A 15086-nucleotide genomic window follows, 5' to 3' on the forward strand; every position below is an offset into this window, starting at 1 on the left:
GAGGTCAGCCTGCAGTTGGTCCTGGTAAAATACCGTCATCTACCCTATCTTTGTTACTTTTACAGTATCAGCGGAGTCCTCGGGAGCTGCAGTAAATCGTACGCAAGCGCTGGTTCCTATCTGTACTTTTACACAGCCAGGACTGGTCGTCTGATCAGAGTGCTTTCGTCATTTGTCTCAGAAGGATAGGGGATCACATGAATAGTCACAGGTTCGAGGTGGCTCATGTGGTTTCTGGCCAGAGAATGGAATGCTACCATTATCCACTAGAAACATCTCTAGTTGGCTTACAGCTTATCCCGAACCTGAAACCTCATCGGGCCTAAAGACGGGTACGTCAAGCAGTGTGGCCACACTGATCTCAACTACTACGAATCCTCGCATACAGAAGTTGATTAATGAAGCCCCAGGTTAACGTAGCTACAGCAGCGCTGCAGGAGGATAGGACAGGAGACCGACAAATGTATCATTCTCATGCCTACCTCCAACCTCAGGCCCACAACTATATTCCGTCAGCTGCCAAATATTGGCCGCTCCTTGTGCTCCCATTGGCAGACCAGCAGGCGGAAACAAGGATTTGCGCCACGGCTGAGACCTTGATCTCAAGCAAATAGCGGTAGATATCGGGGGGCTCACGGAGCCGTGGCGGAAGACCGGTCGTTGTTCGAGTGGCCCGGGTCATCCGGGAGTCGTACTGTGCCACTATCCGCCCAATGAGGCAGAAGCGAACGAGGAACTTCGAGCCTTGCCGGGGGTTGTCTGGTTCGTGTGCTGCACAATGTTACTTATCTAGGACCAGGACAGTAACATCAAGTTCAAGGTCGAAATCTACAATCATCGTAACGGTTGTGCCTCCGAGATCAAGCCGCACTAGGTACAGGCAGGCTTGACTCTATCGGGATCTCGCAAAAGGAAAAACAACCAAACACGCAGGAACACGACCCCGGGCGTTTCCCATGGCGTCTTCGGTCCAGAGGAGGTGGTCGCTCTTCTGCTGGACCTTGTGTTCCTTTCGGGTTAGGTCTCTGACTGTCTGATCTGGACAAGCCCCCACTATTACTATATCGAAATCTGAAATCGCAGGCAGTGAAACGCCACGCCATGTGACGCATGCTTCTGACACACAGTTAAGAGTGGAATTATTCAGTTCTTCTGGAGTAGTTCTGCAGCGCCCAGCAGTCTGGGGATAGACACAGGACGATCGAGGGAAAGGTGGTGTCCTCGAAGGACGGCAGATTGGAAATGGAGGGGTCGTCTCAAGAGGCTTGACCCTGGCATCCTTGTCGGGCTGTGGAGAGGAGGGGTGAGTGGGGAAGAGAGGGCCGAGCGACGTGACCGGGATTAAAGTGGATGCTACAAGGATGGAAGCGATTGCACCAGCTGCTGATAGCCTTGGCAGCTCTGTCTCCTTCTCTGATTGGCCGGCTGCGACGCAATCGTGCCAAGGAGCTGGCGGCACACGGACCACTTGGCTGCAAATCATGGAAACCGTGAGTTGATCTCTTGTTGAATTGTGCGCCGCGAACAAACTTGGGGTTTTCCCGACCCCCCGCCCGACTGCCATCACCACTCCCCTCCCTGGCCTTGGATTTGAAGATTTTCTGCCGTCCGTGAGGCGCTGCACTGGAAATATCATTTTACTTTCCCTCTTTGCTGTTGGTTTTACATAATAGGATCCAGCCTAGGCCGGCCACGACGAGGAGGAGCGGCGTTCGCATTTCTAATGCTGTGCAAGTTTCGAAGCACCTCCACAGCGGCAGATATGCAGCCTGAACTATTTGGAGGGACGGGCACGATCCGGGGGGGCAGAGAAGAAGACGCACCTGGTGACACACAGTGTACACACCCTCACCATCCTTAGCACCATGGCCGGCGGGAGCCTCCTTGTCCCCAGGCCGTGTCCCCTCTTGGCCATTGCAACCTCCTCCCGAAGGCCCTTCCCATGGGCCACTCAAGCGATGCTGTTCACGATCTGCCCCAGCGAGTGCGCCATTAGCGAACACTCTCTTCCCCTCTCAAGCATGACCTTCATTTTTCCTTGCAGCGCTGGGCGCGGGCGTTCGGTTCTTGTGGCTTTCTAAACGCGCAGAATCCTTCTCGGCCCACCTTGACTGGCACACACACCTTTTCAAGGGCCACGCACCCTCCAGAGCACCTACACACACCTCCCCCAGCTGCACTCGCGGGTTCCATGTAAGTCATCCGCTGGTAGACACCACTATCTCGAACGGCATCAGAGAGAGACCCACCTGGGATCAACGAGAGATACAGGTCTTCATAGGTCGGAACGCTTCTTTCCATGTACCGAAGCAAAACTGCTGTCACAGCTCCTGTGTTCTTTGCCAGATCCACGGATCTATCACTCCAACTCGCGTACTCCCGGACCCATTCCGAGTATACCCACTCCAGATGCTGCTCGAGCCCAGAACCAAGGCCCGCTGCTTCCAGGAAACGAGGACGGGATTGGCATCGACGGGCGCTAAAGCAGCATGCTTCAGCAGGCATGGAGGTATCCAATGACCAGTCCAGCCCATGTCACCATCTACAGAAACAGATTTCCCTCGAGAGCATGAGGGAGCGTTCAAAGTTACCAAGATGCTTCGTTCAAGGAATTTCCCACGACGTATCGTCATCTCAGTCGAATCCAAACGGTGCCGAGCATGCAAGATATCGATAGAGGAAACCGCCCGGCTAGCTACCCCTCTTGACCCTCGTCTCGCTTTTCCATCCGACTCGGCTTATGTATACACCCGAGGCACAGATGGGCGCGCACCTATCCGGCCGCCGCCCACTTTGCTGCAGCTGGGATCTGTGGATGAGGCCAGGGGAAACTTCAAGAGACGCGAGATATCCTCTTTTGGGATTGTGATGCCGCGGCCTGTGTCTCTCGCTTACGCATTGCGTTTTCGACACACACGGCCTCTCGCCACGGAGAACCAATGCGGCGATTGTGTCTTGAGTTCTTCAACATTGAGAGGGGGTTCTACCTCGCGGGTGGATTTCGCTGCTTGACGACCTCTTCCAGAGACTGTTGCCAAAGGCGGGGCAAGGTCGAAGCTCTGGAAGTTTGTTTCGGCAACTTATCTTATCATGTCGTTGTGTCTGCTTGCTATTTTTGGAAGGCGGGGAATGGGGGATCAAGTTGATCAAGTGTTCGGCTGTTGCAATCTGACGACGGCCCAACGAGCGGCCGGACAAGACAAGGGCCTTGATGACCCCTTCTTGGGTCCGACCGAAGCATGCCTCTCTCTTGTCACTCCTGCCCGTCGCTAGATAGATCCAAGATTCAAACTGCAGCACAAGCGAACCAAGGGGTTGCAATCTGGCAAAATGCGCCGGTTGAATTGGTGCAGATCATATGATGCAGCTTGGGAGTATTTTACTTAGAGTGCTTTCTGTCTAGACCGGTGTCATCAAGAGAGAGCTTGACGCCCGTGGCTGCTGTAATTTGTGATGCATCTCCGGGTACCGACGCGGCCTTTTGGTGGTGAAAGTTCTTTGCTGATGTTGCTTCCAGCATGGCTGGGAGATTTGTTGGATTACACAGTATGGACAGTAAGCTGTGATATTGAGTGCTGTGTACCCGGTGCCAGAGTGCTGTAGACGGACACTTAGACCTGCAGTGCAACAGATATCGGCCAGGTAATCTAATATGCCACCAACAAACATGGGTGTCAACAGAGTGCGTGAGACGAGAATTCGGACCTAAGTCTGGGCAGGGGACCTGAACCCCCTCGCACTTTTGAAGAGGATGAAGCTCAGAAGCTGTGGGTGCGTTTTGGGAGGTAGGTGTAGATATTCTCATCGCGACACGAGATGAGCCTGAGCAGGTCCTATGGGACATCTGAGAGATAAACACTATGTATCATAACAAGCCTTCAAAAGACAACCAATAGTTATGTCCCACTCAGGATGTCGTCGTCGTCGGCTGCCCGCATTACCCCGCGGCAGGCGCTTGTGAAGCGCTATCGATAAGAGCTATAAGCGCTAAAGCTGCACTGATTGGTCGGAGAAGCGACACCAAGGAATTCAACATTGGTAATCGCAACCTCTCCATCAAAAATTCACCAAACCACAGCAGCCATCAACGAATTTTCAAGGCGACCCCTTCAAACCAGGAGACAGGAAGAAACGAATTTATCTTGAAAACCCACAGTCGGCACAACAGAGAAAACAAATTTAAGAAATGGCGAGTCTAAAACGGTCGGTCGAGTCGGACCCTCTCGCGGCCAACATCTCGAATAAGATCTATGTGAGATCCACCAAGAGCGGCAAGGTCCAAAAAATCGTCCGCGAGGTCTACCTCCGTCGGGACATCCCATGTTCTTCCAAGCTGTGTCAGGAGTGCCAGCATCAGATGCTCATTCCGAAAGATGCCTTGGGCAAGCGTGAGCGTTTCTCATACCCTCTGTTTCACAGGCTCATCTCATCGCTAACCATCGTCATCTTAGCGATCCCATTTGTCCTCTCAGACTCACCGGCGGGGACAAAGGTCTTCCCCCAGGGGCACTACCTGGTACCAGACACCAATGCCTTTCTCACAGCCATGGACCTTTTCGAGCAGGAGTCTGCTTTTTACGACGTGATTGTCCTGCAGATTGTGCTCGAGGAGCTGAGGAACAGGTCGCTCCCGCTGTACAACCGGCTCATCAGCCTGACCAAGAGCGAGGACAAGAGGTTTTATGTCTTTTTCAACGAGTTTCGACTCGAGACTCATGTGCCCCGTTTGGAGGGCGAGACGGTCAATGACCGAAACGATCGTGCGGTGAGGAGGGCGGTGGCGTGGTATGGCGAGCATCTGGCCCGTATCAAGGGGAAGGATGCCCCTTCTATTGTCATGCTGAGCAACGATCGGGATAATCTGAAGAAGGCCAAGCAGGAGGGGATTCACGCTTGTTCGTTGGCGGATTATGTCAGGCAGTTGAAGGATGGGGAGAAGTTGCTGGATATGATTCCTGAGACGCAGGATCGGGATCAGATCAAGGAGAAGAGGCCGGGGGATAACTTGTATCCCGAGTACTTCAGCATGTCGAAGATGATGACGGGGGTGAAAAGCAATTTGCTTCATCAGGGCATCTTCAATGTGTCGCCGTACAATTATTTGGAGGGGTCCATTAGGGTACCGGCTTTCCCCAAGGCGTTGCTTATTCTGGGGCGGGAGAACATCAACCGTGCTGTTGATGGTGACTTGGTTGTGGTGGAGGTACTGCCTAAGGATCAGTGGAAGGAGCCATCTACGCAAGTTATCGAGGAGGATGCCATCACGAAGAACGAGAACCCAGATGCCGAAGAGTCTGATGACTTTGTTTCGGAAAGGGAACGCAAGGCACTGCAGGAGGAGGTCAAGAGAACACACAGAAAGACGACGGAGGGACATGCTCAGCCGACTGCAAAGGTTGTCGGTGTGATCAAGCGGAATTGGCGTCAATATGTCGGACATATCGATCAGTCCTCCGTCAGCCAGTCGGCGCAACAAGGAAGGAAACAAGACAATGTTTTCGTTATCCCTATGGACAAGAAGATCCCCAAGATCCGCCTCCGCACCAGACAGGTCTCCGAACTTCTCGGAAAGCGCATCTTGGTCACGATCGATGCTTGGGACCGCAGCTCTCGCCACCCCTCCGGCCACTTTGTGCGCTCTCTCGGTGAACTGGAGACGAAGGCTGCCGAGACAGAAGCCCTGCTCCTGGAGTACGACGTTCAGTACCGGCCTTTCCCCAAGACCGTCCTCGACTGTCTGCCCAAGGAAGGTCACGACTGGCGGGTGCCACAGAGTCTCGAGGATCCAGGCTGGAAAGACCGCCAGGATCTCAGAGATCTCTTGATTTGCAGTATTGACCCCATCGGGTGCCAAGATATCGACGACGCTCTTCATTCGCGGCCTCTACCTAATGGCAACTTTGAGGTTGGAGTCCACATCGCCGATGTTTCACATTTCGTCAAGCCCGGCAACGCCATGGACGCCGAGGCCAGCATTCGTGGCACCACAGTCTACTTGGTCGACAAGCGTATCGACATGCTTCCGATGCTTCTCGGTACCGACCTCTGCTCTCTCAAGCCCTACGTCGAGCGCTATGCGTTCTCGGTCATTTGGGAGATGACCTCTGATGCCGACATCGTGGGCTCCCGCTTCACCAAGTCTGTCATCAAGTCACGTGAAGCCTTCAGCTACGAACAAGCACAGTTGAGGGTGGACGACAGCTCTCAACAGGACGAGCTCACCACCAGCATCAGAACTCTCTTGGTTCTCTCGAAGAAGCTCAAGCAGAAGCGTCTCGATGCCGGTGCCTTGTCCCTCTCCTCCCCAGAGGTCAAGGTGCAAATGGAGTCCGAGACCTCAGACCCCATCGACGTCAAGACCAAGGTCCATCTCGACACCATGTCCCTCGTCGAAGAGTTCATGCTTCTCGCCAACACCTCGGTCGCCAGAAGGATATACGAAGCCTTCCCCCAAACCGCCATCCTCCGCCGCCACGGCGCGCCCCCCAAGACCAACTTTGATGAACTTGCCAACCAGCTCAAGGTCAAGCGCGGCCTCGACCTCAGCGTCGAATCCTCCCGCGCCCTGGCCGACAGTCTCGACCGCTGCGTCGACGAAAAGGAGCCCTTCTTCAACACCTTGGTGCGCATCATGGCCACCCGCTGCATGATGTCGGCCGAGTACTTTTGCTCCGGCACGCAGGCCTACCCCGAGTTCCGCCACTACGGTCTCGCGTCCGAAATCTACACGCACTTCACCTCGCCCATCCGCCGGTACGCCGATCTGATGGCCCACCGTCAGCTCGCCGCGGCGATCGAATACGAGGCCATCCACCCCAGCACGCGCAGCAGGGGCAAGCTCGAGGCTGTGTGCAAGAATATCAATGTCAGGCACCGGAACGCGCAGCTGGCGGGGAGGGCGAGCATTGCTTACTATGTCGGCCAGGCGCTCCGCGGCAAGGCGACGGAGGAGGACGGGTTCGTCATGAAGATTTTTAGCAACGGGTTTGTGGTTTTGGTGCCGAGGTTTGGGATTGAGAGTTTGATAAGGCTGAGGGATCTGGCTGAGACGGAGCCGCAGGCCGAGTTTGACGCGGAGAATTATGTGCTGCGGGTCAGTGGGAGTAGGGAGGTGAGGGTGGAGCTGTTCCAGAAGGTGAGGGTGAGGGTGACGGATCAGAAGGATGAGACGACGGGGAAGAGGGGAGTGAGGATGGAGTTGGTCAAGACCTATTAGATGGTGGGGGAAAAGGAAGGTTATTGTAGGGAAGTAGTAAAAGAGTAAACCAGGGTACATGTATGGTTGTTTTCTTCTCTGGACCAATTCTCCTGCGTTTTCGTAGGTTTTGAGAGATTCGGATATCGTATTTTCCATCATGCTAAACAAGAAAACGACACCAAAGGCCACAAAAGTACATAATATACCATCTTTCATTCATTTAAACCCCCCAGTTTTTGTTTCTCTCTTCTCCTCTCTCTCTCTCTCGACGCCAAAACGCCTTTGTGCCACTTAACGAAACAAGAAAGCTGAATGAACCGCCCTGCAAAATAAATGCCAACTGAACCGAAAGATAAAGAAAAGAAAAACAAGGTATCTACTCCATCTCAACCTCATTACCCCCCTCCTCTGCACCAGCCTCCATGCTGGCCCACAAGCCCTCCAAGTTGAACTCCTGCGCCCACTCGGTGACAATCTTCTTCTGATCGGCACCCACCTCCTCGCTGGCAATCTTGGCCGGCCCCTTCGCCGAAGCAGCCGGGGCGCCGGTCTGAACCGCTGGTGGGACAGCCGACCAGCCCTGGATTCTGCCGTCTCTCCAGTCTGTCACCACCGTCATGGCAGCAGCCTGGATGTTGGGAACACCGCCCCTCCCGAGACGTCCTCTCTTCCTCGCGACCTGGACAAGGAAGTCGGTTGTCGAGTCTCCGCTCTCGGAGTTGATGAGAAGAGGGGGAAGGTCGTAGAGCTGAATCATCTTCTCGAGAAGCTCTGGCTGGGCAGAGAGGCGCTTGAGGAGGAGGGTGACGGCCGGAACCGGGTCGTCGATTTGCTTTGGTGGGACGGCGTTGAGGAGGACGAGGTGGGCGTGCGCTTCGGTTGGGTTCTTGGGGGTGAAGCTGGAGATGGAGCCGGTAGAGGGGAAGACGATACCGGGGGAATCGAGGAGGGTGAGCTTCTGGTCGATCTTGACGGCGCGGATAGAGGTCGTGACACCGGCTTCGGCACCGGCGGGGCAAGGGGCGCGGTTGTTGCGGCCACCGAGGCGGGAGAGGAGAGCGTTGATGACGCTGGACTTTCCGACATTGGGGTAGCCGATGACACCAACCGAGATGGCGCGCTTGAGGTTGCGTGAGGCGGCATAAGACTTGAGCGCCTTGAAGAGGGCAGAGGAGGTGCTCTGAACGGTGATATCGCGGTGATTGAAGACGTGCGCATTGGGCGCAGGGTTGGAGGCGCGGAGAGGGAGGGTAGGGAAGAAGCGACGGAGATGGGCGAGCCAAGCGCGGAGAACTGGTGGGGGGATCAGGTCGACCTTGTTGAGAATGAAGATGAGACGCTTGCCGCCGCTAGCAGCAGCCATCACGGCCTTCTCAACATCACGCGAGCGGGTGCCTTCGGGGTCGCGGGCGTCGAGAACGTAGAGAACAACGTCGGCTTGGTCAACAACTTGCTTGAAGACCTTGTCGAAGGCCTTGCGGGACGAAGCACCGCCTGGAACCTCGATCGCGCCAGACTCCTCATCGTTGGAAGAATCATCCTCATCGTCGTCCATCTCGTCGTCGTCACCGCTCTCCAGCTCCTTGTCATACTGCTCGGCCGCTTTCCGGGCGCTGCGAATGAGAGCCGCAAGAGGGTTGGAGTCGTCCCCCTCGCTGTCGTCATCGTCCTCATCGACCATCATGGAATCCTCCTCGAGTCCCTCAAACTCTCCGTCGTCGTCCATGCGATTCTCATCCTTGCTCTCCTCAGATCCAGCGGCCTTGGCAGCCTTGAGCATCTCTTTTCTGCGCTTCTGCTCCTCGGCTTTCCTGATGCGGTCCTCCTCGATCTGGTTCAACAGCTTCTCCTTGTAAGGGAACAGGTTGGGGATGCCGGGGTCCTTCTTGAGCTTGCTCTTCCATTGTGGGTTCTTCTTGGCTTCCTTCTTCGCCTTGCGCTGCTTCGCGGCCGAGGCCTTCTGAATCTTGTGCCTCAAGCGAACGGGAGTGCGCTTGGATTTCGGCTCTGTAGGGTTTGGGCGGGTTAGAAAAGATCAATTGGCAATAGATCGAGGAGATAGAGGGGAGAGCGCATACTTTTCGGTTTGGTTATTGATCCTGCCATTTTAACTGATTTAATTTTATGATCAAAATGGCTTCGATCGTCTGCTTACTTGCCCTGGAGATGGGTCGCAAAGCAGGGCGATTGTAAAAGTTCAAAAAATTATGGTGGAGCGCTGATCCTGCCGCCCCTCACCGCCTACGATAAGACAGAATTGTGGTGCTTATCGGAGTTATCGCACCCACCGCCCCTCACCTCACTGCGTCAATGGCATTGTGGGGTTGACATCTTGTCGATTCTTCGGATGAACATCTCAAAATCTTTTTGTTTCAGTCTTCATTCACTGTCAATGATTCAAAGATTCTCGAGGCTTTAGAGGGTCCCTGTTGAATACCACATAGTCCCTCAACATGGGTAGTACATTGATCACTTATATAGTACACACATATGACAGACCTATATAGGCAGCTTCATTCTCACAAGATATCTTTCAAATCTTGTGATTCGTCTCTCAAATTAAGAACGCTGTCTCTGCTTCCGATGGGTCACCCGGTAACCAGAAAAGAAAGCGGAGATGTCCATTTAGCCACTTCCCAGAGCATTGGGCTCCAACAACGGCCAATCTCACCGCCGAAGAGAAAAAAAGTGGAATCTGATGTTTCCTGATTGGGATACTCCGACACTGGTTGCCGACCCGATCCGACGACGCCGTGGTGGATTTTGATTTGTTTTGGTTCCCATGCCAACTCTTGAAATGCTATCTTGTCTCCCTTCTTTTCCTCTTGCATTCTGACTCTAACCTGATCAAGTTACATCATTCTGTTTCCTAAAGACTCATCACATATTCTCACCTTGAGAGACTCATCCACACAGTCTTACCACCAACCTCAGGTATTGTAACCAAACGTCACAATGGGAAGCATAGACACCACCGGCTACAGCTTCACAGCCGGCCCCGAAACCGTCTCCATTGACAGTTTCCTCTTCGACATGGACGGCACAATCATTGATTCCACCGCCGCCGTAGAGAAGCACTGGGAAGGGTAAGAGCCCTCACCCCATCTTGTTCATATCAAACCCAGAAACTAACCACTACCCCTCCAGCATCGGCAACGACATCGGCGTAAGCCCCGAAATCATCCTCCAAACCTCCCACGGCCGCCGAACAATAGACATGCTCAAGATCCTCGCCCCGGAAAAGGCCACCTGGGAATACGTTCAATCCAGGGAAGCCCTCCTCCCCAAACTCTACGGCTCCGACGCCGTCGAGATCCCCGGCGCCCGCTCCCTCCTCGATTCCCTCATCGCCCTCTTTGCCCCCTGGACAATCGTCACGTCTGGCTCCCTTCCCCTCGTAAGCGGGTGGCTCAAGGTCCTTCACCTGCCTGTCCCGGAACACCTCGTCACGGCGGAGTCTGTGCAAAACGGCAAGCCAGATCCGGCCTGCTATCGTTTGGGGAGGGAGAAGCTGGGCGAGTCGGCGGGTGAGGGGAAGGAGGTTTTGGTGTTTGAGGATGCTCCTGCTGGGATCAAGGCTGGGAAGGCGGCTGGGTGCAGGGTTGTTGGGTTGGTGACTTCTCACAGTGTGGAGGAGGTTTTGTCTGCTGGGCCGGATTGGGTGGTGAAGGATCTGACGCAGGTTAGGATTGTGAGGAGGGAGGAGGATGGGAGGGTTGTGCTGGAGATTGGGGGGTTGTTGGTGAGGAATTAGGGGTGAGAGTTGGGAAAGGGGCGTTTGGGTGATGGACTGGAAGGAGGATAGATGCTACAGGATCACTGTTGGGGGCTATGGGACATGGTATGGCTGTTAATAGATGGAATATCGGCATTTTCATGGGTTTTACCAGCAAATGCCTGCAATTATTTGGTGCGTGTTGGATTAGGGAAGTATGTGAAGTGTTAAAGATCCTACGTGGTATGTGAGCTGCATATTTCGTCGCGGTGAATGAAAGAGCAGAAAACTCAAGAAAATCTACATTTACCTAGTGGAGATATGAGCAATGAACCTTGAGATCGGAAACTGGTCTCAGGCGGATGTTTAAGAAGTATTTCAACGGTATCCCTATGAGGCGTCAGGTTGAGGTCTTTGACAATAAGTAGGACCAAAGTGCAGCTTTGCGTTTTGGATAACCTGTTGGTTCTTTCAACTTTCATCATATGGAAGCCCTGGGTACTTTGACGTAGGTCACCAAGTCATCCATAGTAGATATTACAGGGGCTAGGGAGAGATGTAAACAGAGGTCAGTTCACTGTTGTTTAAACCATACCTTACATATTCACTAAATGCCGACAGGTATACCTGATAGCCGACAAACCCCGGCAGCTAGAACTCGGTAAAGATAACGGCCCAACAATCAAAGATGCGCCGCTTGGTAGGCATGTCTCATCAACGTACACATCTACTCTCACATTTCAGTTCTTACATTCCACAGAACAACGCATAGACCCTCACAGCTGACATGGACTCAGGGCCTTGCCATGAGATTAGACAAACGAATGATCTGTACCCTGAATCACCAGCAGAAAAGCATGACGCAGTCTCAGTAACGTACGTTTGCGTCAACGGTGACGTTGATGATGGCTGTCACATGGAACTCGACGTCAACATCATCGAGATCAACAAAAGCAAATCCAACTCGAGACATGAGCAGCAGTAATGACGGCGGCAAGCTCTTTTGACACATTTCGCCGACGATCTAAGATCGACATAATACCCATCTACCTCGCCGCCATGCTTTCCCCCAGAAAAAGACCACCACCAAAACCTCCCAATGTCCTTTTTGCCATCCTAAAGTTCCTCACCGTTACTCACCGAGAACGAGATCGATGTCTCGGCTAACTCATCATCCACCCACCTGATTCCTTTTCTTCTTCCCAAACCCCCCACCCCGTCCCCGAGTGTCTCGGTCTGTGTCTTCCTCCAGCTCCCCACCCGCCATGAGCTAACTTTAGCATTACCCACGGCATCCTTTCCCACCCATCCATGTACATACACTAGATTATCCCGCTCTCCTCCTCCTCTAACCCATGAATGTATCCTTTCGCCACCCCTCGGAAGCGGGAAGACAACAACAGCAGCTCAAGAAAACAACAGTGCGAGGTTACCCCCCTAAACCCCCCTCCGCCCCCAGAAGAGGAAAAAAACTGACGACAAACAACGTCACATAAGAAGTCTAGAAGCCGATCGGCACATGTAGAGGCCACCGGGTTCAAAACTAAAAAGTTCCTCCTCGTGGCACTAAAACACACATCAACTGCACTGCTGCGCTGCAATAAAAGCCGAGTTCACTCCAGCCCAGTCGAGGCCAACCCCCCCTCCTTCCTACTTCTCGGCCCAAACCCTAACCGAAGCCTGCCCCCGGGATGTCTTGCGGCGTCCCCGGTCAGGTGCCGGTTCGCCTCGCGCTGATCATCACCCTCTTCTTCCAGTCTACTACTGCAGAACACACCACGCGAGGAGGGGAAGAGGAAAAAGATGCGGGGGAAACACAACAATCCTACCTCCCTTGTGCCCTTTGGGCTAGTATACACACAACCAGCCCATCCCATTTTCATCATTTTTACCTATCCTAGTGTAGTTCCTAGTAACTGGCAAGTGGTGTGTAAACATCCCTTCACCATCCAGAGGAATGTTGAACATGATGATATCCCTTTCCCTTCCCCGTCAACGGAGGCCGCATATAATGCAGAAAAAAGGTGGAAATAACACCTCCCTCCCTCCCTCCCCTTGCTGCCCTCATGGAATAGAATGTTTTTGGGAAATAAGAAAGAAGAAAAGAGCAGCAAGCAGGTACACACATAACACATACACAGTCACGCAGTCAGGCGGCAATGAACGGCGGCCAACCCACCCCCCACCGTCTTTGCATTCGCAAAATGGCACCAGCACACACAACGCGCTGACCTCATGGTTAGAAATCTTGGGGAAAGCAAAAGGTGTGTGTGGGTGTCATGACAAGGGGTCCATCACAACCGTGCGAGAAGGCGCGCGCGTCAAATGTGTGCGGGATGCTCATCAATCCTTCCTTTCTGCAGTCTGCCAGGGGGAAATTTGAGAAAGCACCCTTCTGTCCCGTGGCGGCGGCTGCGGGCGATAACCGATTGATACCTTTCATTCACGCGTTCACGTTGGGAGGGATACCTATCTCAGCTCTTACCCGGGGATCGAGAAGAAGAGGGAGGGGGCGGTTAACGAAATCGGGATCTCGGGTACAAGAAGAGTGAGTCTGACTGATAGAGAACACACATACAGATGTGTAATCCAGGTGACGAAAGGGTATAAAAGAGCAAAAGAGTGCGGAATTTGTTGCGGCCGCTTGCATGACGGCGGGGAGGGCAAAAAGTTGTGAGCCCCGTCCTGACATATCAAAAATTAGGCCGACTCTGAAATCTCACTGTTGTGTAAACATCTTGCACATCCTCTTCAAATTGGTCGGCGATTTGCGTAACGATAGAGTTATCGTTCCTGCATAACCCGTCAGGCATTCGTACGAAGACGTCTCAAATCAATCTTGGTATCCAAAGAAAAAAAACAGATCAACACAGCCTCGGGCCGTTGAGCTAACACAGCATATAAGACTGGAATGGCGAACAACAAGTTTCCAACAACACACAAGAAACTCCGATGGACGGATGGACGGACGAGGGCTGATGCGTGGCGTTTTCCCTGGACAAACTGGCAAGGGAAAACGTCCGACGACGAGTGCTGTGCTGCCCCCTTTTTCCCCTGCAGGAAAAAGAAGAAGCATTTGGGTGGTTTCCGACCTGAGACTTCGTTTCCTGCAGGAACAAGAGACAGGATCGACCATCACGCATTATGTTGAGTATCTGCAGTCAATTTATTAGCCCATGCCATAGATGCGGCTCAAAATCCACAGAATTAGAATCTGTAAAGTCTGTGAGGGCCGTAAATGAATCTTAAATTACTTCCCCCACGTTGCATTTGCAGCCTCCCATCATTGATTCGTCTGCTGCCCTCGACGGGATCCAGGGAGCTCCCGTTGCCGAACAAGACGATCGACGACCGATCTGATTAACCTCTGATCGCCTGTCAGCGTCCCCGTCAGAAGGCTTGTCAGTCAGTCGTTCAAATATCCCAACTTGCCTGTCGTCATGGAGATGATGAAAAAAATGATGATGATGATGGTGATGATGAACAACCCACCGCCCAGATGAAGAGGTTGGATTCCCGTGTCCTCGTCCTCGCACCAGGCAGAACGGTGTGGGCTTGCCGATAAACACTGTGCCCGTTGGAGGATGCAGGGATTTTCACCATGTACCTGCTTGTACCTTTTGGTCATGTTGTCCAACAGGGAGCTTTGGACAAGGCTCCCCTCCAGACACACACGTGGCCGCCCGGGCCAGCAAATAATCCTAATCTCCTGGCCCCTGGGACGTGCTCCATCAGGGCGTCAAACACTGTTCTTTCTGACCGTGGGCGGTGAACCTCTGGTTCAGGTACCGATGTTGGATGAGCACAAAAGGTTCGCCGTGGTTCAGCGTTTGGCCGTCCATTGAGACCGCTGGTGGAAGCGATTCGCCTTCAGTCCCTCACTGTGATTGTCTACCGCGAAGGACTGGTTGTGACTGCTGGCAGCGCGCGCGGCGGGTTACGAGCTGGTTTCCTGCTTGAGCAGCCCCGTCATCCATGACAGCGTTACACTCGGATTCAGTCGTGTCCTCCCCATCTCTCCAGCTCCCCCGCCCCGCCGCGGCTCTGGAGCTGGATCAAAAGCTTCGATAAGGTGAAGGAAGGTCCACTCTTGGCCGCCCGGCGCTGCGGACAAAAATGTTAGACCGTTGTTAAGCTTGCCGGTCTCGGTCATTTTCAAACCCGAGAGTGTTG

General features: G+C 53.5%; 4 protein-coding genes across 4 annotated transcripts; 3 read left to right on the forward strand and 1 right to left on the reverse strand.

Annotated features, from left to right (window-relative positions):
- Positions 1-250: 250 nt before the first annotated feature.
- QC764_0014160 (uncharacterized protein) lies at positions 251-614 on the forward strand (the record flags this gene model as incomplete). The annotated part of the gene is made up of 2 exons (XM_062939941.1): positions 251-332; positions 427-614. The coding sequence occupies 2 exons, from the start codon at positions 251-253 to the stop codon at positions 612-614; spliced, it is 270 nt and encodes an 89-aa protein (XP_062805417.1).
- Positions 615-4186: 3572 nt separating this feature from the next.
- Positions 4187-7429, forward strand: DIS3 (exosome catalytic subunit dis3; the record flags this gene model as incomplete). The annotated part of the gene is made up of 2 exons (XM_062942464.1): positions 4187-4388; positions 4452-7429. The coding sequence occupies 2 exons, from the start codon at positions 4187-4189 to the stop codon at positions 7214-7216; spliced, it is 2967 nt and encodes a 988-aa protein (XP_062805418.1). The 3' UTR covers positions 7217-7429.
- NUG1 (nuclear GTP-binding protein nug1) lies at positions 7220-9391 on the reverse strand. The gene is made up of 2 exons (XM_062942465.1): positions 9277-9391; positions 7220-9205 (listed from the first exon to the last, which is right to left on the reverse strand). Exons 1-2 carry the CDS (start codon positions 9302-9304, stop codon positions 7575-7577), a joined length of 1659 nt encoding a protein of 552 aa, XP_062805419.1. The 5' UTR covers positions 9305-9391; the 3' UTR covers positions 7220-7574.
- A 184-nt stretch (positions 9392-9575) lies between these two features.
- Positions 9576-11277, forward strand: GPP1 (DL-glycerol-3-phosphatase). Its single transcript, XM_062942466.1, has 2 exons — positions 9576-10284; positions 10346-11277. The coding sequence occupies exons 1-2, from the start codon at positions 10154-10156 to the stop codon at positions 10950-10952; spliced, it is 738 nt and encodes a 245-aa protein (XP_062805420.1). The 5' UTR covers positions 9576-10153; the 3' UTR covers positions 10953-11277.
- The last annotated feature ends 3809 nt before the right edge of the window (positions 11278-15086 follow it).

The sequence above is a fragment of the Podospora pseudoanserina genome, chromosome 1 (genome assembly GCF_035222485.1).
Source record: "Podospora pseudoanserina strain CBS 124.78 chromosome 1, whole genome shotgun sequence".
NCBI classification, from domain to species: domain Eukaryota; kingdom Fungi; phylum Ascomycota; class Sordariomycetes; order Sordariales; family Podosporaceae; genus Podospora; species Podospora pseudoanserina.

Excerpts from the sequence above, each read along its gene's own strand:
- NUG1 (XM_062942465.1), bottom strand. The coding sequence starts at position 9,304 with ATGGCAGGATCAATAACCAAACCGAAAA. Across the intron at positions 9,206-9,276 it reads ATCAATAACCAAACCGAAAA|AGCCGAAATCCAAGCGCACT; the intron begins GTATGCGCTCTC and ends CAAACCCTACAG.
- GPP1 (XM_062942466.1), top strand. The coding sequence starts at position 10,154 with ATGGGAAGCATAGACACCACCGGCTACAGCTTCACAGCCGGCCCCGAA. Across the intron at positions 10,285-10,345 it reads GTAGAGAAGCACTGGGAAGG|CATCGGCAACGACATCGGCG; the intron begins GTAAGAGCCCTC and ends CTACCCCTCCAG.